The sequence below is a fragment of the Sphaerodactylus townsendi genome, linkage group LG11, assembly GCF_021028975.2.
Source record: "Sphaerodactylus townsendi isolate TG3544 linkage group LG11, MPM_Stown_v2.3, whole genome shotgun sequence".
In the NCBI taxonomy this organism is placed as follows: domain Eukaryota; kingdom Metazoa; phylum Chordata; class Lepidosauria; order Squamata; family Sphaerodactylidae; genus Sphaerodactylus; species Sphaerodactylus townsendi.
The window spans coordinates 34,331,321-34,356,350 of record NC_059435.1 but is presented as its reverse complement, the minus strand read 5'-3'; the positions used below and the strand labels follow the sequence as shown (position 1 = coordinate 34,356,350).

General features: G+C 45.5%; 2 protein-coding genes across 3 annotated transcripts in view; one reads left to right on the top strand and one right to left on the bottom strand.

Moving 5' to 3' along the window:
* NGLY1 (N-glycanase 1) overlaps positions 1-8,772 on the bottom strand; it is a 30,524-nt gene extending 21,752 nt beyond the window's left edge. Inside the window, exons 1-3 of one of the 2 annotated variants that reach the window (XM_048510998.1) lie at positions 8,444-8,772; positions 4,562-4,676; positions 1,088-1,330 (exon numbers count right to left, since the gene is read on the bottom strand). In XM_048510998.1, the coding sequence (XP_048366955.1) occupies positions 1,088-1,330; positions 4,562-4,676; positions 8,444-8,571 (486 nt within the window). In that variant the 5' untranslated portion in view covers positions 8,572-8,772. The remainder of the gene's footprint in view (positions 1-1,087; positions 1,331-4,561; positions 4,677-8,443) is intronic. The other variant, XM_048510999.1, reaches the window with a different exon arrangement.
* Positions 8,349-15,068, top strand: OXSM (3-oxoacyl-ACP synthase, mitochondrial). Its single transcript, XM_048511000.1, has 3 exons — positions 8,349-8,464; positions 11,081-12,064; positions 14,475-15,068. The coding sequence occupies exons 2-3, from the start codon at positions 11,097-11,099 to the stop codon at positions 14,875-14,877; spliced, it is 1,371 nt and encodes a 456-aa protein (XP_048366957.1). The 5' UTR covers positions 8,349-8,464; positions 11,081-11,096; the 3' UTR covers positions 14,878-15,068.
* Positions 15,069-25,030: the final 9,962 nt, after the last annotated feature.

Genomic DNA, 25,030 nt, shown 5'->3' with positions numbered 1-25,030 from the left:
AAGGGAAGCAGGAAAATGCCACTTGGCAAAGTTCATGGATAGCTGGAAACACCCCAGTCGCTTGGAATACTGGAACAGTCTATCATGGTGAAACAATGGCAACTAAACCAGAAAAGCTTTTCACACAGCATCAGATATCTTCATGAACGACTCACACCTCAGAGCCTGAAACAGAACCATAAGGACCCAAGAGATAATCTACAACAGTTCTAACTGGTCCTTGGGGACCTGAAAGTGAGTCACTGGCAGCTTCCTGCTGTTAAGTCAGAAAACAATTGAAAGGAAAAAGGAGCAACTTTTTTTGCTACATTTTACTGATGGGGAACCACTGCAACTGGAATATCTTCCTTTCCCCCACTCTCATAACCAGTGGTGGGATTCAGCAGGTTTGCACCACTTCGGCAGAACCGGTTGTTAAAATGGTGCTTGCAAACAACCAGTTGTTAAAGTATTTGAATCCCACCAGCGGAACCAGTTGAATTATTTGAATCCCACCACTGCTCATAACCCTTATATCTTCCTGCCCTGGGATTAATGGCAAGAGATAGGGGAGATCATGGAACAGATACGGTAAGACGAGTGTGGGAGCTACTTCTGTATACCCTTTACTTCATGCTTTATCAGAGCTCTAGGGAAGAGTTTAGTTGCTAGAACACAACTCCCAAAACCTTTTTAGCTATGTTCCTTGTGAGGCCATAATCTTCCCAGGTGATAAGAAATCACACTAGCATGTGCATGTTCAGTAATAAATATCTTCCAACCACACTGCAATCTTTTTCCAGATACAACTTCATTCTTTTTCCTCATGAAAATTATCACTATTTTTTAAAAATCCACTGATATTCTATTTGTTCATTGTGTAGAATTTCTGCAGTGGAGATTTTTTCAAGATTCACATTTAGTCTGAATACTAATGAATGCTGCCAAAATATAACTTTGCAAATTTTATAAGTATGTAGAGAATGTGTCCCCAAGAGTAATTACATGAAGTAAAATGCTTATTCTGCCTTCCATTTTAATTCTTAAAATTCATCTCATTTTTGAATGCTATTCCTTGTCCGGCATAATACAGTTCTATAATGGTTACCATGACAGCAGACTCTGCAGCTGATGACTGTAGTGTTCTGTGGGTGGGGGTTAGTTTAGAATCAGCATTTGTTGATGGTTGAGGTGCATCAGGCTCCACGTTTGTTATCCCCTCAGAGGATCTTGACCTTTCGAGTTGATTTGATCCATTTAATCGACTAGTTCTTTCCCCAGCAATTAAATCTCGAATTTTGCGCAGCTTATCAATTGAAGCTTCCATTGGAAAAACAAGGTGTGTTTCACCCTGCAATTACAGTTAGAAAAGTCAAGTATTTGGCATTAATATGATTTAAACATTCAGCCTCTAATACCACCTGCACTAACTTTCCTCTAGCATATAATTATTTGTGTCCCCCTGAAACTAGGGCCGCTTCCGCACGGCCCATTTATGACGGCCTGGGGGCGCCAAAAAAGGCGCAACGCAGCAGCGGCGACCTGACTCCTCTTCCCTCCCCCCAGGGCGGCGTCAAGCCGCCCTAAACAACAACCCTTTAAAGGGTTGTTGTTGGGGAGGGAGCGTCTTCCCTGCGGCGCGGTGCGAACCGCGCCGCCGGGAAGACGCTGTCTCCCGTCTCCGCCGCACTCACGGTGTCCTCCTCGTCGCCTGCGGGGCGTCGCAGCCCCACCCACACTGTCCTCCAACCTCCAGGGGTCGGAGGGCAGCGTGGGCGGGGCTGCGACGCCCCGCAGGCGACGAGGAGGACACCGTGAGTGGGGCGGGGGAGGGCGCAGAGGCGGCTCCATGCGGAGCCGCCTGCCGTCTGCCGGCCTCCCCTTCACCTGCTCGCACGCTTGCGTGCGAGCAGGCTCCCGCCCCCACGCCGACAGAACTCCTGCCGGCGTGGGGGCGCCTCCTGGCCGTGCGGAAACGGCCTAGGTTTCTAACATTTCTAAAGGAATTACCCTGCCCCTTCTCTAGGGACCTTTGGGCTAACCATTTCATCCTCACAACCTCCAACCTGCCACCCTGGTTTGGTGGAAAACTAGACACTTGACTAGCACAAGGTTATCTAGAGATCTTGTTGCCAAGTGTCTCTCTAGTTCTCTCTAGTTGCACTAGTTCTCTTCCAGCCTCCTGCCACATGACTTGCCTGAAGAAAAAGAGTTTGGATTTATATCCCACCTTATTCTTTAAAGTTTATTTTCTGAAACCTCCTTGCTAACTTGACTTTTCCATTCTCCCAAAGGACAAATACAACCACTTTGAGTTTTTATTTCAATAAGCCTTTCTTGTGCCATATACTTTCTGACTTTATTTTAAAAGGCATTTTCTTTGGCAGATTCCCCAACAATCTGAAGTGTGGAACAGAAAAAAATTAACATGAAACAAGTCATACATCTCTGATGTGATACTGGTGGTTGGTGGAGAAAAACAATAAGAACAAAATGAGACCCATCATATCTCTATTATATATATGTTACAGAAGTATCAAATATTGTTTTCTTTATATTTCCACATATTGAATGTGGGAGGAAAGATTCCAGTGTCATAATTCATGTCGGACAGCAAAAACCCTTGGGTCTACTCAGCCTAAACCTCATACTGCAGTTTCTGACAGGCAACCACAAGAAGTCTCAATAACCAAGCTCATTAGGGCTTGGGAGCTATGTAGAGTCAGTCATGGTTAGGACTTGGATGGGAGACTGTCAGGAAAACCCAGGGGTGCTCTGCAGAGGAAGGCAATGACAACCCATTTCTGCTTATCTTTTCCCTTGAAAATAACATGAGGGGTTGGCCATAAATTGTTTGCAACTGGATAGCACTTTATTATTAATACCATTAGTTTACTAAGTATCATTGTTACTTTGAACACATATGTCTCTCCACCTTCAGCAGTGTGATATGTGATTATGAGACATGGGTATTTTTGCTTATGTTGCCTAACTTGTGAGACTCTCTCCTACCTAATGCTAAGTTTTAGAATCAGGAGAAACTGTTCTTACAGATCAGATTGACTAGTGACCAGGGGGTGATGGTGGTAGTGGCAGGGTTGACTTCATTTGGCTGCTTTCCTGCTACCCTCAACACCAGATAAAACCTTACTGTTCTTTTTCTTCTTCTTCTAGGGCTGAATTCCCCTTGAGGAGGTTAGCACTGACATTTTCTTTGCCAAATAGCTCGATTTTGGGCATTTTCAGGGGTAAGGTTGACAGCACGCATGTCTTCAGCAATGCTCTCCATCCACTGTTTCTCTGGTCTTCCATGTGGACAGTGGCCTCCAGGGTCAAAGTTTAGGGCTGTTTTTGCAACAGAAGTCTCCTCCTGGCACATAATGTGCCCATACCACCAGAGCCATGTTTCCCTCATTTTCTTTGTAATTGGTTTAATTCCAAGTCTTTGTCGTATGACTTTGTAACACGATCAGATAAAACCTTAATGTTCAATATTCCTTATGTCTCGGCACCATTGAATATGTGCTGCTGATTCGTTTCAGATTACTTTTTTGTATCCTGTTTTTTTTTAATAACTGAGCTGTGTAATTAATGATATGTTGTACCTTTTATTTTGTTCTTGTTACTGCTTTATTCTTTAATGATTATCATTAATCACCTTCAAAATCCTACCTGGAGGAAAGGGAGGATAGAAATAGTATAATACATAAAGTAAACTTGCCTTCCTCCGCAGTGAGTGGTTTGGCATATTTGTTTGAATCATCATAGTTCTCTGTGAGCTGCCTTGCTTAGGATGACCCCAGGAAGGGGTCACTGATGAGAGGTTGATATCTTCAGCTTTGCTCATATTACAGTGAAGACATGTACATCCAGCATGTATGTGTGTACATCAGTTTGTAAAAAAGAACCATTGTGAATTCATTTTATAAATGAAACTAGAGATCAGTACCTGGATAAATGTGTGGTTTCAAGCACGCGTTCAGCTTTGCATGCACTGAACATGACCTGATAATTAATCAATGCATGTATACAAATTGTGCATGCGTTCACTGTAATTTGTGAACAAGGATTTATTTTAAGTAAGAGATTAGGTCAGATAATTAGTCCATATGGTTACGTAAGTATGTTGCTACATGTTCTTTGAACAAAGAATTTTGGTTTTGAACACAGTCACAGAAATGAATAGTTCATATCATTTTCATTCTGAATGTGATTGTCTTGGGCTGTAGACGTCTTTAAGTGTGTAGATGATATTTGGCAACACTGGAGATAGAGGTGGTAATTCAGCTTCCAGCATATGGTGATTTTCCAGACATCCTATTGTATAACAACAGTGGAACCAACTTGAAAACTGATGCACAAATTTCCTGAAGATCAGAAGCCCTGTTATCATTTCTTGCTTACAAATTTATCTCTATGGATTCAAACGATGGTATGTTTTTCCTTGGAAAGGAAAGCCTGACTTTCAGTAACAATGAGGAAATATATCAATCATGTTGCAGGATGACAATGAAATAAATGGAAAACACAAGCTATATTGGACATTTTTGCTCAGAACTAAGTTCCATTTAAATGTACCTACCTCCTCAAATCCCATTTCAAACAAACATTCAACAGCTCCTCTGACAGGCAACAATTTAGTGGAAAATGCTTGATTTCCAATCCGAATAGATCGATATTTTTCTTCCTCTGGGTGTCTAATTGAGATTAAAAGGAGAAAAAAACCAAAATAACGGAAGATTGCCTAAGGGAAAAAAATTGTATCAAGTTGTTGCATCAGATGTAAACCAGTACCACAGCTCCTGCATTTTATAATAGTACCAGACCTGCCCTTATTAATATAACCAGATACAGCTTTTGGTGTTCACATTCAGTGTGGAGGAGGACACAGACATAGAACCTACATCTCACACAATGCAGGCCATTCATCCAACCATATAGTCACCAGGGTGCAACACGCTGTAAAAGAGCATATCATGGGGCATTAGGAATCCTCCATTGGCCCTAGTGTCAAAACTGCACACATATCAGGGCAAAGATATTTGCATAGAAAGGATCATAACATATTGCTTACACTGTGGTTTTTATGTAGTACGTCACCTCAAGACAGAAACATGAAACTGGATCCTCCACTCGTCCAACAAGCGGTTCAAGAACAATGCATCCCAAGTTGGTAAGGAAGGGCTCCCTGCCTCAAATATGGACTGCTGCAAACATCCTCCCCACTACACATGCTGGATGTATTTGAAAAAAGGCCCTTCTAACAACAACAACAACTTGTTTATCCAATAAAACTATATTTAAGTGCAATCCTAATCTTTTTAGCACCATCTGCAAAGCATGGCCTTACCCTGTCCACAATAAGTGTACTCTAGCCTTCTGATAAATGAATATTTCCAAGCAGTGCTACCTCCATCTTGTCCGCATTAAGCATGTTTTGTTTCAGTTCCTTGATCAGGACTTACTACCCCCATCCCAGATAAGTGGTTCACTAGGATGTCATAATCAATGCTGTAGTGAAAGACACTGAGTTGTCCAGGAGAATTAATGCAGTCACATTCTTCATCTATATCCCATCAGAGAATGGGTGTCATTGTATGAAGTTCAACCATCACCTCTTGCTCAGTCATCTTATCCCAAAGGCTGACCATTGTTTAAATTACCCGGGTCCAAGGAAGATTTATTAACAGGCTCACAACCACCTGCTTCAAGGATGATCTACCAACAGTGTTCCCCCTGTTAGATACTGGATTGAGAGGATGTCTGTCATGTAGCTGTTAAGAGTATTGATCTAGAATCTGGGACATCCAAATGTAAAGCCCCTCTCTAGTATGAAATATACTGGATGATTTGGGGACCAGTCTCTCTCTTTCTCAGAATAACCTAACTCACAAGGTCATGGTGAGGATACAATGAAGAATAAACCACACAGTGGTCTCGAGTTCCTCTGAAAAAAGGTGGGCGAGGTGAGACTTGTATAAGACTGGCCCGGGCCAGGTGAGGCAAGGCTTGCACAGAGTTGGTCCAGGCCAGGTGGCCCCTGTGGAAGTGCGCAGTTCCAGGGCCATCATCCCACCAGTACTTTTCCCAGTGTTCCCAGTGACCAGCCCCTGATGGCCATCATCCATCTTTACTGGCTTTTGTCTGCCTAGGGCAGGGGCTTACTAGCCGCTAATGCCAATGGGAAAGTCCTAGTCTCAGGGCTGTTCCCTGCACAAAGGCTACCTCTCCCAGGCTGGCCCCGTGCAATACTCATCTTGCCTCTGCAGTTTGTTTGTTTGTTTATTTTATACATTAATTCATTCAACTTTTATGCCGCCCTTCCCTTTGTGGGCTCAGTTCGACTCACAACATATAAAAAATTACAATATAAAACACAGGGCCAAAAGGCCACAATCAGCACATCAATGTAAGTAAACTCATGTATCCAATAGCTTTTAACTATAACAACAACCTGAAACCAGATTTGAAGCTATAAAGGCAAAAAACTCAAACTGGCAATTTTAGTTGGAATCCCTCAAGTTGCAAACTACAATGAACTCACAGAGATTCACTTCCTTTCCTGTTGGGCTGCGTACTTGTTCTCCTTCCTGGTTGTCAAGAATCCTACTGCTCTGACAGCTGCTGCCACAGTATGAGGTATCTTGGAGAAGATGCCAAATTTTTTGATAATTTAATTTTGTGTGTGTTTTCTTAAAAGCATTTTAGAATCTTAAGAACATAAGAACATAAGAACAAGCCAGCTGGATCACACCAGAGTCCATCTAGTCTAGCTCTCTGCTACTCGCAGTGGCCCACCAGGTGCCTTTGGGAGCTCACATGCAGGATGAGAAAGGAGCGGCCTTCTGCGGCTGTTGCTCCCGATCACCTGGTCTGTTAAGGCATTTGCAATCTCAGATCAAAAAGTTCAAGATTGGTAGCCATAAATTGACTTCTCCTCCATAAATCTGTCCAAGCCCCTTTTAAAGCTAAAATCTTTCTGGACTTCTGCTTAAATAATTTGTCTCAAAGAATCTCTGATCAAGAGGACTATTATTAATGAACCAAGTTATATCAGCTGAGTGAGGGGCAAGAGTCTCCTTGTCTTGGCTGACCTCACAGCAGTAATGCCACTGGCCAGCCCTTTCTCCTTTGGTGGCACAACCAGGGAGAGGTGTGATCATGGACGTGGCATGGCCTTTTTCCTGGTGGTCCTTGGTTTTGCCTTCCTTCCCAATCCACTCATGGCTGGGGTGTCTTGTTGGTGAGCAAGATACTAATACTCTGAATGCAGATAGGTGCTTGGCAGTTCTGTGTAAAGCTGAATCAGGAAGTGATTCCAGAGAACTACGGCGAATAAAGAGATCTCACACTTCCTTTAAGAAAGGTCTATGTTGAGAAAGAAGTGGCAGTGAGGGATTTGTGGCAAGCATGCTCCATTTTTTGTCAGCCTTGGGCATGCACACTACAGACACTCCACACTATTAGATTCTCTGAACAGTAAATCTCAAGCAGCTTCTCCCCAGTTCCACTTATCACCCCAGTTCGCAGACTGTCCTTAGAACAATACCAGAGTGACAATAAGGCCCAATATTTATCTTGTACTCATATACGGTATTTGTCTTTACATTGAAGAAACAGTTCCTCATATCAGAATGGGGAAGAAATTGTCAAGTATTGGGCATGCATTTCCTCACAAAATGTTAAACACAATGAAAGGAGGATTCACAAGACCTGGAAGGCTAGGATCCCATTTTCTCCTGCGCCTGCCCTCACTATTTCATCTTTCTCTCTCTCCCTAGCTGTGGCCTCTGCTCAGGAAAGTGTGGTCAAGTTGTTAAACTGCCCCCCCCCCTCCAAATCCCAGTCTGTTCCATTGTAGTCTGTCTATTGGCTAGTTGCGTAGCTCCAAACTCACAAGACCAGATTTCCTGGCCTAACCCTTTCTCTTCTCCTTGTTCCAGCAAATGTGGTATTCAGTTAAGAGGAAAATGCATTCTGTACATGCTTTAGAGTCGAAGGGGTGCGCTGTAGATGGCTATACCCAATGACAATCACATCCTAAGAGAAGTGCGTTTTTCCCAATTTAATTCAGCAGAATCGAGGTAACATTAAGGTAACATTGAGAATCAACTATCAGAAAAGCAGGCCACAATAATACACATAATGCTTGAGCTTTGGGAGCGTCCACTTTCTTTTAAAAAACTGGCGGGTCTGAGGCAAGCAGAGAAAATATATCTAGTAGAAGAAGCTAGGTAATCTTCAGACACTATTTTTTACCGGCAGCGAAGATATTGAGCATTTCACTGATAAAAACAAAACCTGCCCGTCCGCACCACATCCAGCAGCCGTCAAAACAGTGATCTAGAAGATTTTTACGCCATGCCGATGGCGTGTCTCGACCTGCCCCCATGACCAAGTAGATGCAAGCTGTGGGCAACCTCACTATTACTATCGGTTGGCTGGGCCCGTCCGCCTCCCTCACCTGAGGATATTATCCGCATAGGTAAGTAGCAAGCGGGAGGCCTCTAAAAATGTTTCTCCGGAATTCTGGCAGAGCTCGCGAACGGCTCGCGAACGCACCAAAGAGGACAGTCCCATTGCGGCCGCCATCCTTCTGTATTTGGTCGCCGTAGGTGTCCTTGCTGGAGAACAAGAAACTTCCACTTCACTGTGCGCCCGCCCGCGTCAGTTCTGCGTAAATTTGCATCAAAAAGTGACTCCAGAAAAGTGGGGCGAGCGGGAGAGGTTTTCCCTCCCCCTTCCTTTTGGAAGCTTCTATGCTTAGAAAGGCGTGGTGGCAGCGGATCTGTGACAAGCATGCTCCAGTTTGTGGGCATGCGCAGTAGTGACAATGACGTCCTGCTGTCACGAAAAGCCGTGACTGGTTTTTCGTCACCGCAGTATGCAGGCAGACCTTAAGAATAATAGTAGCCCCAAAAAGAGTCCATTTTTATCATGTCCTCATAGGTCCTTATTTTACATTGCAATGTAGTTCTTCACAGAATGAGAAAGAAATTGGCAGGGAGTTAGCACATTTCCTCAAAGAATTTTACACAAAATAATTTCCTACCACCTAGAAAGCAAATACTGCATTTTTGAAACATTTAGAAGCCCCAACAAATCTACAGGGATGCGTCCCGAAAATACACTTCAGAATTAAAAACTGCATTTTTTTCAAAAACCCTGATCCATTTATGACAAATATTCTCAATTGGAGTTATTTCCGAGGCAATATGCATAGCTGGATGTCCTGCAGAAACAGGAGAACAAAGTGTGATGCATCTTACACTTATCTGCTTTCAATGAACTTGGTTACAACAATTTTTTCCTGGATCAGGAGCTAAATGTTGCTAGATTTGATACCACAGCAAAAACTTTGTTAGTCTGACTGTTATAGTTGTAGAATACATTTTATACAGGATATGGATTTCTTACACACTAGCACATATAGTCAAAAATTACTTGGGAACTATTTCAATATTGATTATAGCCAGATTAACAATTTCTCCCCTCTCTTCACACACACTCTGTAATAGATTGGAGCTTTACATTCCTGATTTTCTTCAAAGGTGTGTGTGTGTGTGGGGGGGGGGGGGGCTTCTCATGTTGTGTGCCTTATGAAAATAGCTTAAATACAGAATTGGATTGGGTCCCTTCCACCCAAGAAATCTTTGGATTTTTGTTTCTCCAAGTCCCACATGACCATCTCCCAGTGCCACATGACCTTCTGCTGCTGAAGCTTCTCAAAATGTCACCCCTGGGGGACTGCTGTAGAAAAGGAGGGAAAAGTCAAATACTCCATTGGGCATTATCTCGTTCTTGGCTATGCATGAAGCAAGAACAAATATGATCCTTACTTTCAAATTAATGCCAATTTTCATTACAAGAAATGTTTCCTGATATTTTATAGCAGAAATCTTTCATAATCTGGAGTCCACAATGCTTTGGCCCATAGGAACCCATTGTGGCAAGAATGACTGGACACATCTTTATGCATAGAGTTGACAACCTCCAGGTGGTAGTTGGAGATGTCCCACTATTACAACTGATGTCCAAGTGACAGAGATCAGTTCACCTGGAGAAAATGGCTGCTTTGGATAGTGGACATTATGGCATTAAACGATATTGAACTCCCTCCCTTCCCCAAGACCTGCCCACCTCAGGCTCCGCCCCCCAAATATCCAGATATTTCCCAGTCTGAAGCTAGCAACTCAAATTATGCATCTTGTCTCAATACTACAACTCATTTTTTGGGGAAGGGTGGGTGAGGGGAGACCTATCCAATCCAATCCAAAAATCTTTATTAGGCATAAAAGGGAGACCTATTTCTCACCATCCTGTTTCTCCTGGAACTTTCTGAATTAAAACTCAGTCCTGCTCACTCCTATAAATGATGTAATGATGTGGCCTATAAAGATATATGCAGAAAAAAAGCAAGCTGGAACTAAAATATAAGGACCCTGAGACTTACAAATGCTCTGAACTAAAATGGCTAGTAGTAGGTTTACCAACCTCCAGGTGGTAGCTGGAAATCTCCTGGGATTAAACTGATCTCCAGGCAACAGAAATCAGTACATCTGGAGAAATTGGCTGCTTGGAAAGTGAACTCTATGACATTTTTTAAATCCCTCCCCCTGCCAACCTTGCTGCCCTTTCAGGCTAACACACACACCCCCAATCTCCAGGTATTTTCCAACCCAGAACTGGCAACCCTCCTACCAGGACAGATATTTGATACTTCCTGAATAACTCATCACTTCATAAACTTTGTAGAAGATACTAGCAGAACACAAAACACATGGATACAGCACAGGAATAAACCACAACCCCCCTGTCTAATTGTATATTTTGTGGATTACTATGAAGCTTGGCCAAATGGGTTCTTTTTAATGTTTATTATCATTTTTTGCACTGTATCTCCCTCATTTTTAGAGATTTTGAATAACCTTCACAAGGACAGGAAAAACTTCCAGCTACCTGTTTACTTACGTGTTTAAGAAATTAATATTGGTACTAAACATTGAATTTTTTTCCTGCCTTCATATTTTTTTCATGCCAAGACCATACGTGGAAATAATAATAATATAACAATAAATAATATTTATTTTCTCTGTTCTAGGAACTGAAGTCCTATCATGCTTCTCCAGTGCTTGAGAGTGTTAATAAGAACAAGATGCCTCAATGTTCAAGCACATCAACATTTGAGAATCATTAAGCATATAAGTTCAGTTTCTCAAGTTCGAAGGAGAGTGGTTATCACAGGTATAGGATTAATATCTCCTCTCGGTGTTGGAACACAGTTTGTGTGGAACAACCTTCTCCAAGGAAATTGTGGGATTGTTGCTCTTGAGGGAGAGAAATATTCGACCATTCCTTGCAAAGTGGCTGCTTGTGTTCCAAAGGGAGTTGGTGAAGGTCAGTTCCTCGAAGAAAACTTTGTGTCAAAATCAGAGAGCAAAGCCATGTGTGCTGCCACCGTCATGGCCATAGGTGCTGCAGATCTAGCATTAAAAGACTCTGGCTGGAATCCACAGTCTGAACTTGACCACTTAAATACTGGCGTGGCGATAGGAATGGGCATGGTTCCACTGGAGGATATTTCTGATACAGCCTTGATATTCAAGACAAAAGGTTACAATAAAGTCAGCCCGTTCTTTGTCCCAAGGATCTTAATCAATATGGCAGCAGGTCATATCAGCATTAAATATCACTTGAAAGGTCCCAACCATGCCGTATCAACTGCTTGTACTACAGGGGCCCATGCTGTTGGAGATGCCTTTCGATTTGTAGCCTACGGGAATGCTGATGTGATGCTGGCTGGAGGAACGGAGGCTTGCATTAGTCCATTGTCTCTGGCTGGGTTTGCTAGAGCTCGTGCCCTGAGTACAGGTTTTAACTCAAGTCCCAAACTGTCTTGCCGGCCATTCCATTCGCAGAGAGAAGGCTTTGTCATGGGAGAAGGTGCTGCAGTATTGGTTTTGGAAGAATATGAGCATGCTGTAGAAAGAGGAGCCAAGTTATATGCAGAAATCTTGGGCTATGGACTCTCGGGTGATGCTTGTCACATAACAGCACCTGATCCAGATGGGGATGGTGCCTTCAGGTAAAAACTGGGCACAATTACAATGTGATTTTTCTTAACTGGTAGTACTTTCAAAAATTATACTTTTCGAATGTATGTGAATTATACTTTTTGCATGATTTATACTCATAATTGCTTTAAAAGTCCCAACCTCAGCCATTTACACACTTGCAATCTTCCCATTGAATGTATGTTCCACTCTGGTTTGATTAAAGCTTCACACACTTTTCCTCCCCTTTGGCAGTCACCCTGCCTTCAGATTAGAGAATCCTCACAGTTTTCGAAATCCCTGAAAGTGCAATTTTTCTTCTCCCTTTGCAGGGAAAGCGAAAGAGATCAGCATTCATTTAGCTTTCTTTGGGTTTCCTCACTCCTCCCCACCATTCCCCACCCATACCACAGGACTTCCTCCCACTCTTTGGGACACCTTTTCAGAAGGATCAGAAAGGCTTTTAAAAAAAATTCACACTGAAGGTCTGTTGCTGGAGCAAGAGACCTAGGCCGTTTCCGCACGGCCTCCTTGCGCCCCCATGCCGCCAAGAGTGCTGGCGGCGTGGGGGCGCAAGCCCGCTCGCACGCAAGCGTGCGAGCAGGCCAAGCGGAGGCCACTGCAGGAGAGGCGGCTCTGCACGGAGCCGCCTCTTCGCCCTCCTCCGTTCTACTCACGATGTCCCTCACATCGCCTGCTGGCCGTCGGAGCTCCTCACCACACTGTCCTCCGACCCCTGGAGGTCGGAGGACAGTGGGCGGGCCCGACGGGCTGGCAGGCTACCACGAGGACATCGCGGAGTAGAACGAGGAGGGCGACGGCGCCTGGCGGCGCCAGTTCGCATCAGCGCCATCGGAAGACGCTTCCTCCCCAACAACAACCCTTTAAAGAGTTGTTGTTTAGGGCGGCCTGACGCCTGGGGAGTGGGCGATTGTCGCCGCTGCTGCGCTGCAGCAGCGGCGCCAGGTGAACGATGGCCTGGGGGCGGCATTTTTACCGCCCCCAGGCCGTCGTTTATGGGCCGTGCGGAAACGGCCCTAGTGAAATTGTCAAGAAATTGACATGGGCTAGCAAACAAATACTAGACCAAAGAAGGCGGGGAGGGGGGAGGCAGCAGGCAACCTCCCCAAATGGAGGTTGCACAGAAACAACAATAGTGAACAGTACATGCATAAATGGCCCCAGTTTGAAAATCAATTTACTTTGAATTTGTGACATGGTAGCATGGGAAACCAGTGTGATGCAACTGATGCAGTGCTGGGTTTAAATGTGGAAACACCAACTTCAGATTCTCATTCAGCTCTCTGGGCAGTCATGAATAAACCACTTTTCTTATTCTTATTTAACTTGAGGGCAGGTTTGGAATCTGTCAGATGACAACTATGAGACACGCTGTAAAATGTTATGGAAGTGATTAATAATTTTGTAGAAATGGTTTAATAAATTCAGCTCATTCATTTTTAATGGCAGTGTAGTGTATTAAACTTCAGGAAGGGAGTTTCTAATTACATTAGAAAGCTATCCTAAGCAGGACTACTGAGAATCATACTGTTCACTGATGCTTATTTCTAGGAAAGTTTTGTTATGTGGTAAAATAAGGGTATGAAAAAAGAGTTCAATTTAAAGAAATACCAAAGCAGAATCCTCAAAATAATTAATATCTTCCACTCATTAGCACTGAATTTTCCGCTTCTGTCTTAGCACAGACATAGATTTTATAGGCTTTTTTAATTAATGTGATCAGCATACAAGTCAGATGCTTTCGTTTCCCCCTTAAAGACAAAGCCTAAGGACTTTATTCGTATTGACATCATGTCTAGTAAAACTGTGTGAACTGTACATAATTAATGTGTTATGCTGATAGTCTGATTTTAATATTTCTCTGGGCATTGGATTCTGCAGAAAACTTCAGCTGACAAAAGCAGATGATTTTTGCCACTTTCCTTCTACAGCTGCAATTTTTTAAAGTCCCTCTTCATACTATTCCTGGGAGTCTCATGCTCCAGAGAAACAGCATTTCAGTGGTCATTTGAGATACAGTGGTCATTTGAGATACAGTGGGATGCAAAGAAGTCCCATTCCACTAATGGAAATTCCTTTTATCAACAGAGACCAAGGAATCGAAGCCACTGTATCAGTGGTATAGCGCCAACAGGGCGGTGGGGGGATGCCCCAGGCGCACGCTGGTGCTGGGGCATGGCGGAGGCATTCCAGGGCGGGGGCAGGTGGAGGCATGCCAGGGGCGCAGGGCATGCACGTGCTCCAGGTGCAGTTTCCCCTTGCTCCGCCCTTGCACTGTATGAATCCTTCCCATTAAAAAAAGGCAACAATTACTGCACAGTCCTAAACATGTTCCCACAGAATAGACCCCTCTGACTTCAGTGGAACTTACTCCTCCATGAAGATGCAATTATATAATTTCTTTTTCTTCTTCCCCCTTAGATGCATGGCTGCAGCACTGAAGGATTCGGGGATTTGCCCTGAAGATGTAGCATATATCAATGCTCATGCCACTTCCACTCCACTAGGAGATGCTGCAGAGAATCAAGCTATTAAAAGACTCTTTAAAGACCATGCATACTCCCTTGCAGTTTCATCCACAAAAGGAGCAACTGGCCATCTCTTAGGTGCTGCAGGGGCTATTGAGGCAGCATTTACAGCTTTGGCTTGTAACCATAAAGTTTTACCACCTACTCTAAATCTGGATCAGACAGAGCCACCATTTGACCTCAACTATGTTCCACTTGTACCTCAAGAATGGAAAAGTGATAAACGCCTAATTGCTCTCACTAATTCTTTTGGCTTTGGTGGAACAAACGCAACACTGTGCCTGGCTAGTATTTAGTTCTGCAACCTGCTCAAGCGCTCACATACATTGTTAGCCCAAAAATGTACTGGAATGCAAAACTGAATGGCATTTCTTTCATTCATTGCTATTTGTTTTTAGCAGGATAAAAAGTAGCAACTATTTCTGATGTTTGCTCTGAGAACTGCTTGCCACAAAATAAAAGTAGCCTGTCACCAGTGACAAATGAACATGTGTGTTTTGGCCATATCTGGGTTCAGCAAGGGCAGGGAAGGTAGCATGGTATAACCCAATCTCCTCAGATCTCAGAAGCTAAGGTTGAGTAGTTGGAAGGGAGTTTGCCAAGGAAGTCTTTGCAGAGGAAGGAAATGGCAAACCACCCTGCTTCTCTCTTGCCTTGAAAGCCAATTGCTGGGGTCACCATAAGTCAGCTGTGACTTGACAGCACTTTACACACACACACGTTCAGCAGGAAGTCACAACCATATAGGGTTGCCCACTGCAGGAAATAAATGTTCTTGTAACATGTAAAGAACTATATGTGGAATGCACTTAACAGACTATATCCTAGTAACTTCCATATAGGAAACGTTTTCACTTACATAAAATCACTTTGATTTTTGCAAACTAAATTCCTAAACTAAATTTGCAAAATGAATTCCTAGAGATTTGGCCTTCTTTATTCAACTTGATAATATTTTTAGTCTACTGTTTGTTTTCTCAAATGAGATGTTCAATGTGATCCATGCAGTTCATTTATAAAAACACAATGGGAAATATTTGAAGGCTCAGTTGGGAAAGTTAATCCTCTGTTTCAATCATTTGCAAATCTGAGTCACCACATCAATTGAGCTGAGGGTTGCCAGGTATAAGACATCTCCTAGGGCCACTCCCCACTTACCTCGTCTGAGTGCAACCCCGCAGCGACCCCTCGTAGAAAAGCCTCCGTGGCTTTTGACAACGGAGACATTTGTTCCCCACTCATTTTCCATTCAGGAAATAGCGGGGTTCCACGCCAAAGAGGCAATCGAAGCCGCTCTGATTGGCTGAGCACGCCAGGTGCATCATTTACACGTGGAGTTGCAGCCAGCCGGCTAGCGGGCTCCATTTTGATTGGCTGACCTGAAAAGTTCGTTTGGATAAGCTGAACTCATTGTTTTGAGACGTCTGCACATGCTGACGAGACTACCTGTTGCAAATTGCTTGGGCAGAAAAATGAAAGTAAAAATCGGTTTCGGTTTACACCGCTGACAACCCTGTGCTCAGCGGCACTTTGCCAAGCTGCAAAACAGTGGAGCTCGAGCAAAAAAGAGCAATGTTGGCACGTCTTGTTGTGCACACGTCTCAATTTCCGAGCACTTTCTGACGGGGACACCCTCCCTAAACAAAATGGCGGTTCCTGTTTCCTGATTGGCCGGAAGCTGCGCGTCAGAGCGAATCAGCCGCGCGTAAACAGCCGAGGTTCCCCACCCCCCTGAGGCACCTGCGGGGTTTTTGAAAATGTTGCTCTTTTCAGATGACCTAATTTGCCGCCGCTGACAAGGAGGTGGGAGAGCGACAGAATTAAGGGCAGCTGGGCGCAGTGGGCGCTGGTGACGTGGGGAACGTCCATCCTCCTCGTGTCTTTTAAAGAGGTGACCCCGCGGCTTATGGTGAGTGGGGAGTGGCCCCTAGTCTCCTCAGCAAGATGAAGAGAGGGTGTGCCTCTCACACACACAAGCATCTGCCAGCTGCCTGTGTTTTGAGGGAAAAATTTCCCCCCAAAATCTCTGACAGAAAAGCTCTGACTGAATAACTTTTTATTTTCATAATGACTTACGCCTGCTGAAGCCATCTCTAGTTTAAAATTTTATGTATTTTAACTAATTTATATTTATATTTATGATGTTTTAAATTTTTATGTTGTTGGAAACCGCCCTGAGCCTTCGGGGAGGGCGGTATACAAATATAATAAATAAATAAATAAATAAATAAATAGGCAGACAGACCAATTCATTTATTACTATAGATTAATGATAATAGCAAGCAAAGTGATTTGTTTGTTTTGATATTTATTTTGATCAAGGTCATATTGGGCCCCCATGTTGAATCTTTATTTGGGGGGCTGTGCGGGCTCTTGGCTGCTTTGGATTGGACTGTACTGCTACAGATTACAGGATGGGATTATTATGGTTTAGAAATTGCCCAACATGAATAATCCTTTCTTTCTTCCTTTCTCTCTTTTGTATATTATAATTGTGATTCTTGTAGTCTAAAATGGTTCGCTGTATAGTTCTACTGCCTCATTCAAATGCACAGGTAGACTAAGCCCAAGTAGCCCAAGATGGGGAGAAGGCAGACATGAAGCACAACACACTGGAAGATATCAGCCCTAGTGTAGTCAACCCCGCAGGGTCGTCGCTAAGGAATAGGCGAGACGCGGAGGAGGTTTCATCTGGCGGAGAGCGTCAGCAACAGGAAGCGCGGGATTTCGTGATCCTGACAACTCTCTCCTGTGCTGGTCTCTCGCACCTTTTATTAGGGTTTCCTTTGTATGCAGTAAAGGAGGTGGGTAGGAGATGGATGGAGACCGGGAGAGACCTGAGATCATCATGTGATGCATGATCTCACCCCTGGCTGCTACGCAAGGAGAGGAGCATCAGCGCCTGGGCTCCAACTCTCACCTGGGGCAGAGGCCCCATTGTCCCCTTGTCTGAGACCCCTAGTGACTGTGAGCCAGATAGTTCATGACCCGTGACTCATAGGGGATGAGGAGGGGGTGCAGTACGACTGTGAAGGCAGTAGGTCGCTGGTGTGCCAACGTTTCTACCACGGTGCTGCTGGGTCAGCAGTGCATTACCACATCTCCCTCCTTTACGTTTTAGAAGGAATAAATGCTAGGGGCGATTTAAAGGACGCTTCGTCCCTCCGCCACCGTTTGGTCAAGCTGGACTGAAAGCTGCTTGTGCAACATTAGAACTTGGCTGCGCAGGGTAAGGAAAGTCGGTGGGCTTCTTACATAGGTTACAGGGCAATATTAGACATACATTGAACGTAAACAAGATCCATAATGAGGCATACAATTAAACCAATGCATAGCTGTACAATAGCACTCAACCATCCTCCGCAGACAGCTCCCAGAGGGCTGACCACTCAATGGGCAAAACATCATACTTCAGATTAGGATACAACTTCCTGCACCGCGCACTTTCCATATGAATCAATTGGGAATTATCAGAGAGACCAGCAACACATAATACGACATTTTCACAACCTTGGTGATGCAACAATAAGTAATCAATAGCTGCACGACATTCAAGGTCGCTGACGAAGTTCCTGCTGCCTGGAGGCCAGGGCATCCAGAGCCCGGTGGAGGTAGAGTTGATAGACCAAGGGCACACAGGCCAGAACGGGCCGATAGTCTTAGTGTTACATGAAACAAGTCCGGACTCCCACAAGGGGAGTCGCGCAGGCTATACTCCGCCTTTGGCTAGAGCCGCGTCAGCTCCGCAAGGGGCTCTGAGGGGAGGGGCTTGCGGTGCTTGGGCTCTGAGGTGAAGCCTGATGCAAAACAATGGTGAGGCGGCAGTAGAGAGTCCGCAGGCAGATAGGGCGGAATGCAACAACAGCAAAATAATGATAACTTCTAAAAATTAAGGCATGCAGTAACTTCCAATAATCAGTCGGGTCATAGTACTCAACAATTCCCTTGGAGGTCGGGTTCTACCGGGCATAAAGGGCAAGGCATCGACATTGCGTTGGCAACAATATATACAAGACATGTATGTTTGTAGATGGCTACATCATATAAATGAAAACAATAAACATAGCTAAACAGTACATAGGCTAGATGTAAGAAGGAAGGCAACCATTGGTTGCATAATTGTCCAATGCATGGCTCTTGCTGTTTGACTACCAAAGCTACAGAGCGGTGACTTTGGAAGTAGAAGGGGTTAGCAGAGCAGGAAGTATAGACATAGGGGAGCAAGCTGGCAAGACCAGCCCCATGGTCTCCGTGGGGATGGGATCACTATACTGAGCTGGGGCAGCCGGGCGATCTCAGGGGGAGCTCGGGGGGAAGGGTTTGAGGTGCGGATCTTGGTTCCGGCTGGGAGATGCCCGCTGGCCTCCCCAGCCGGCATTGTGAGCCCGTCTTAGGACTTTCCTGGGGGTCTTCGCCCTCTGGGGAGAGACCCTCCTCCGTCAGGGTTGTAGGCCCCCAGCCGGCAGCCTACAATTCCTCCGAAATGTCCTGGCTTGCCGCGAATGGTGAGACACTCGCCTCGGCCAAGTCTCATGGCAGCCGGAGAGGGCGGCGGCTAGAAGGCTGGCTTGATGTGGGCGAAGACCCCGATATCCTGGCAAGCTTTGAGCATGTCGGCCAGCCTCGGGTTCCTTCCTAGGCCTGTGATTCGCTTTGCGGCATTCCTCGGCGGAGGCGTTCTCCTTGGCAAGGCGCTTTAAGGAGTTAAGCCCTGGGCCTCCTCATGTCAACCTTGCCTCTTGAGGGCCTCCTGGAGCCCACCACAAACTCAGCATAGGGCTCTTGGAGGCTTCTGGCCGGTGCTAGAAAACTTCTTGCGGTTGGCTGTCCGGGGATCTTCAAAACATCTCAGAGGCACCGTATGGGTGGCCACCGCAGGGCGACTTGTGCATTGGGGCCAGCGAAGCCAGCCACAAAGCCGCGCTGGTGGTGGCGCCGCCAGAGCGGCTGCCCTGCTAAAGCATTACATGAACTCGCCTCCCAGATCACAAATTGTGCAGGGCTCAGAGCACGCGGAAGGTGGTCTTCCAGTCGTCCGGAACCATTAAGTGATTCCTCGCTGATTGCCTTCTAGCATGCCTCTCACGTAGGGGCTAGTGATTCCACGCCCGCGACGCTTTGGCGGAGCTCAGTGAGGATGTTATAGCTTAAAGGGCGGAAGACTCGACAACCCGCCGAACAATGCCATCCTCCCCTCGGTATCTGTGAAATGGACGGGCACAATGCGAGAATATCGCATCGCCTTCCCGGCCAGGGTTTCTTTCTTTGCAGATCGTGGCTAATACGCTTCGCGAGAGTTTGAAACCAGCCATTACGCATGCTGACGGAGTGGAAGTTTCGAAAATGAAGGCGGAGCAGGGGAGGGGCGGTTGAGCCAAGGGAGAATTTGAAATGGGCGGAGGAGCAAGGGGGCAGAAGGAGGACAGGGCGCCCACCGAAGGATAGAGAAAATTCGCTGGAAATTGAAGGTGAAAGATCGAAGGAGGGCAGCCTACGGCAAGGGAGCCATAGGTCTGCAGGCTGATGGCGACATAACATTGTCTCCACGTCAGTAGCAGTGACATCGGCGCCACAGGCTCTGTAGCGTAAGAGTCGCCCGGATAGTTTTCCCAGTCCTTAAGATTCAATGTCCCCCTCTGGGTACCATGGGACATTGAGCTTCAATCTCTCAACCAATTTATGAGCTCAACTTCTTTACGGGACTCCTGCCGAGATTTCGCTTAACGCTTTCAGTTCGCCAACGTGCTTGTCATAAGTCCTGCTTTTGCAAGCTCCCATACTCACCGGTGTTCCGCCGGACGAGAGTGTCCTAGGACGCCAGTCTCTGGATCGCTTTATCCAGAGGACAGGCGATACCGAAACGGTGGTCCCTGGATCGCTCGCATCCAGCCGGACTTATCATGCCCTCTTTCCCAGGCGACACGTGAGCAGGGTGGAGGTTCGAGGATTCCCGGGTTTCGCACCAGCTTGTAGTCGTTCCCCGCAGGAGTCGCCAAGGAATAGGCGAGACGCGGGAGGGAGGTTTCATCTGGCTGAGAGCTGCCAGCAACAGGAAGCCGGGATTTCAGCGGATCCTGACAACTCTCTCTCCTGTGCTGGTTCCTCGTGACCTTTATTAGGGTCTCCTGTGGGCGTGTAAAGGAGGTGGGTAGGGAGATGAGCGGGAGACCGGGAGACCTGGAGATCATCATGTGATGCATGATCTCACCTGGCTGCTACGTGCGGAGAGGAGCATCAGCGTCTGGGTCTAATCCTCACCTGGGGGCAGAGGCCCATTGTCCCTTTGTCTGAGACACCTAGTGACTGTGAGCCAGATAGTTCATGACCCGTGACTCATAGGGGGATGAGGAGTGGGGGTGCGGTGTGACCAGAAGGCCGTAGGTCCGCTGGTGTGCCAACGTTCTACCACGGTGCTGCTGGGTCAGCAGTGCATTACTACACCCTAGTCCTGTACGTTACCATATTGTGGAGCATAGTCAGTGAACCAGCTTAAGCCTGGAACATTTGAGCTTTAACAACATCTCAAAATGCCTTATATTCCTGGAAAGTTAACAATTTTGTGCACTAATTTAAATTATGTATTGTCAAAGGCTTTCACAGCTGGAATTATCTGACTTTTGTCGGTTTTCCAAGCTGTATGTCTGTGGTCTGGTAGTTTTTGCTCCTAACATTTCACCAGCATCTATGACATCTTCAGAGGCATGTCACAATGAGTTTTGAATGTGCCACAGAGAAAAACACATTCTAGTAAGGTGCTGAGTATTCCCTGAGCAAGATGATAATTGTTTTTCTCTCTCACACACAAAATTTAAGGTAGATTCAGGTACTCCCCCCAATCCAGAGGAGACCATCTGTGGTATCATAGCAAACAATCTAAGAGATTTAAATTCTGCACATCTGTATGCTAGTATACTTCTTGAGATGTGCCATTTAAAGAGACCAAAGATGTCACTTGTCACCCCCACTCCTTACACTAGTACACACCACATTGCTTTTCCACTTATGTTCAGGAGCCACAAAGTCACCAACCATCAAAAGCCCTGGATGGTACTGGCTGTTGTTGTTCTGGTCCACTTTTCTCGCTGAGACTGAAGAAAGATTACAAAATTTAAAAACAGTTCAATCAAATAGCAAAGACCTCCAAAGAACAATGCAGTAGTACAAAGATTACAAAACTGGAAGATAAGTGCAAATCACAGCACCGGTGGTGAAAAGGGGGGGGGGGGGCGAGGGAACCTATCCAGGCATGACAAATGTAGAATACAATGCAGTAAAAGTATACAATGCAATAAAAGCAAAGTGATACATACAAAGTGATACATACAACAATCTGTTGTAATAGATTATAATATTTTTCTCTATAAAGCTTCCTTCTGAGCTGTTCTATTACACTACAGGTCTAATCTCTTCGTGAGAATGCACTCCTGCTGTGTGCTGTGTCTTAAAAGAAGTTCTGTTCTGTTGTGTGCTGCGTCTTAAAAGAAGTATTGAAACCCAAATTTTAAAATACTTCTGTTTTCAAAGCATCAAATGTTCCAGAGTCTTTTCTCTAAAATTCAGTATCCCAGATAATGCATCACAGCATGTTATATTCACCAATGTACTTTTGTCTGGAAGTTAAAAATAAACACAGAAGAAATTCTAAACATAATTTTGAAAATAATTTAGTATAAACGTTGCCCCTCTTAAATGGGAAAAAAATAAATTTGAGAACTGTTTTCAATTAGTACATCTTGTGGAGAAATGTACTTACATAAAAGCTACAGTTTCCACAAAATCAAATAAACACTTATAGGTCATATTTTTCCCATCTCCTACTAGCTTGAAAGCAGCATCATTATGTATCGTATATTGCAGCTCATTTATGTCTTGATCAAAGGTTCTGACTGGGGAAGTGCTCAGTTCAGCTTATTTCGCTTATTAAGTGTTTTGTTTTGACTCATAAACATCATTAGGTCACATGTTATGGTCTACTTACCCATTTGATAGTCTTTTTCATTGGTTTCCACATAATTCCCCAAAGGGATCTTTCCTCCCGAATTTCAAGCAGCTAGGAGAAAATATTGCCATTTAAAGGCACTAGTTTCATCCTTGGGCGTTTCCCCACTGCACATGATCCCCCCTATGCCGCGTGCTGCTCTCAGTGCGCGGCATCCCTGGTGCGCGCTCGGGCGTCCCCACGACAAAAGGCGTTTGCAAGAGCCAGGGATGCTGCTCTGTCACTCGTGGGGAGTGCTGGGGGACCCCGCTACTCTCCTCAAGTAGCGTGGGGCTTAAGGTAAGTGGGGAAAAGCCCCTTGTCCAGGTGGGATGAAAATCTTAGGGGCTGCTTTCTTTGCCAAGATTGCAGATGGAAAGCGACCCTGCTATATAGGGTCATTAAAAGTCTTCCTTGTGGAACAGGCTCATAGAGGTATAGCAATGAGTTTTGGAACCATGAACAAAGACAGGATATAAATGCTTTAAAAATGAATCCCTCCCCCCCACCCCCACCGGTGCTTTAGAAGAAAGGGAGTCAATTGGGATCCTGATGCAAGTCAAGGTGTGGCTCTCTTTTTGAACTGAAATGGCAAGGAGTGCATGGACACTTGCTGCTCTCTGTTTCAGCACTATTGTAAAGTCTCATGGGAAGACACCTGACAGCGAGATCTCATGGTCCCATTCACAAAGTTGTAATTGTACCTTTTCTTTTATGTGTTGATGTTTCCTTATTGTTGCAAGGTAAGGGACCTGCCCCCTTACCTGCCCCTTGCCCCTTTTGATGTGTGTGTATAAAAGTTCTTGTGCTTGGCTACGAAGGCGCAATTCCCCTGCCTGAGCTGTAGCAACCACTTTCGAATAAAATACTTTGCTTTTGAAGAACACTGGCTTCCTGCACCTCACTACGTTGCCTGAGCTGAAATCACTTAATGTTACCCGAACAGCAGTGGTAACAATATCTCCATATGTTTCCTAACTCAGAGTTGGCAACCCTAGGCTCCACCTGGAAATTACTTTTCTTTACTCATGTAGATGCTGCCAGGTTTGTATAGATAAAAGTGAGACGCTTTGCACAGTGAGATGAATAAAATATGGAAGGACTTCAATTTTACACTTGAACACTCCTTTTTGTAAAAAAATATGCACCCTCCCCAGCTCCCCATTATGAGTGATAGACATGTGCATTTCAGGACCCACTCCTTCCCAGGCTGCTGTTAGATAAGGAGAGAGGTCTGTCATCCTTGTGTGGGTTTCTCTTTCCTAATTTTACGAAAGTTGGAAGTGCAATAGCTTCCCTTCTGGAAGGCTGGCAGGCTGCCTATCATGGAGGACAAGAATGATGGAAGCAAGGATTGCCTCTGAGTTCTCCCATCTGCTTCCCCTCCCCGCACCTTCTGCTGAGCTGCCATTGGCTGCAACAAGTGAGACATCAGATTCATACTGAAAAAGAGCCTTACAGCAATGTGCCGTGGAAAATGCTGGGCAGAGGAATGGTGGGGTATGGATTAAATATGAGCTACCTGTTTTCATTGACAGAGTGCCAGTTAGACATGCCTTGTCACTGCCCTGTGGAACCAGGAACCATGTTAGTGTGGGAAGACAGAACACTGAAAGCCAAAAGTAGCCATTAACATTGTGGTATCATCAGAATAAAGTCCAGTAGTTGGTTCACTTCCAACCCCCCCCCAAGGAAGCCCGAGGACACCCCCAAGCCTCACCCTCCCCTCCCAGATCCCAGATCCCAGCTGGCAGCCAGCAGTCCATTCTGCCCTCCCTTCTGGCCTCGCCCCCCCCGACTCCCAGCCAGCAGCCCGCAGTCCCTTCTGACCTCCGGTCTGGGGAGTGCAGAAGCAACTGAAAGGCTCCATCCTCGGCTCCTTGCTATTGTAAACGCCCCCCCCCCCCCAAGCCCTGTCCCCGTGCTTATAAAAGCAAAGGAGCCGAGGATGGAACCTTTCAGTTGCTTCTGCACTCCCCAGACGGGAGGTCAGAAGGGACTGCTGGCTGCTGGCTGGGAGTTGGGGGGGGGGGGCAAGGCCTGAGGGTGGGGCTCGTGGCCCCCAGGCCCCACCCCCTGGTGTAGCGGGGGGGGGCACCCAGAGAACAGCTGTCCTGGGCACTGTTTTCCCACCATACGCCTCTGACCCCTGCAATAACTGGACTCTTGAGTTCAGAAATCGGCATATTGACAGGATATTACGAACAGCATACAAGCAAGCCTTCCTGGAACTGAGTTCCACTACAGCATGTTTTGGGTAATATCTATTCCCCAAACATCCAACCCCCACCCTTCAACAGCGTTCCCAAGTAGTGCAGTCTCCAAGGCCAAACCAGAGATAATGCCAGGTGCTGGCTGACCAAAGGATGAAAAAGTTATAGCAGTCCTGAAGCAAAGAAAATAAGCCAGGAGGTCCCATGATGCCACCTGTTTCTGGCCCACTCCACAGTCTCATGGCAAGAACTAGGGAA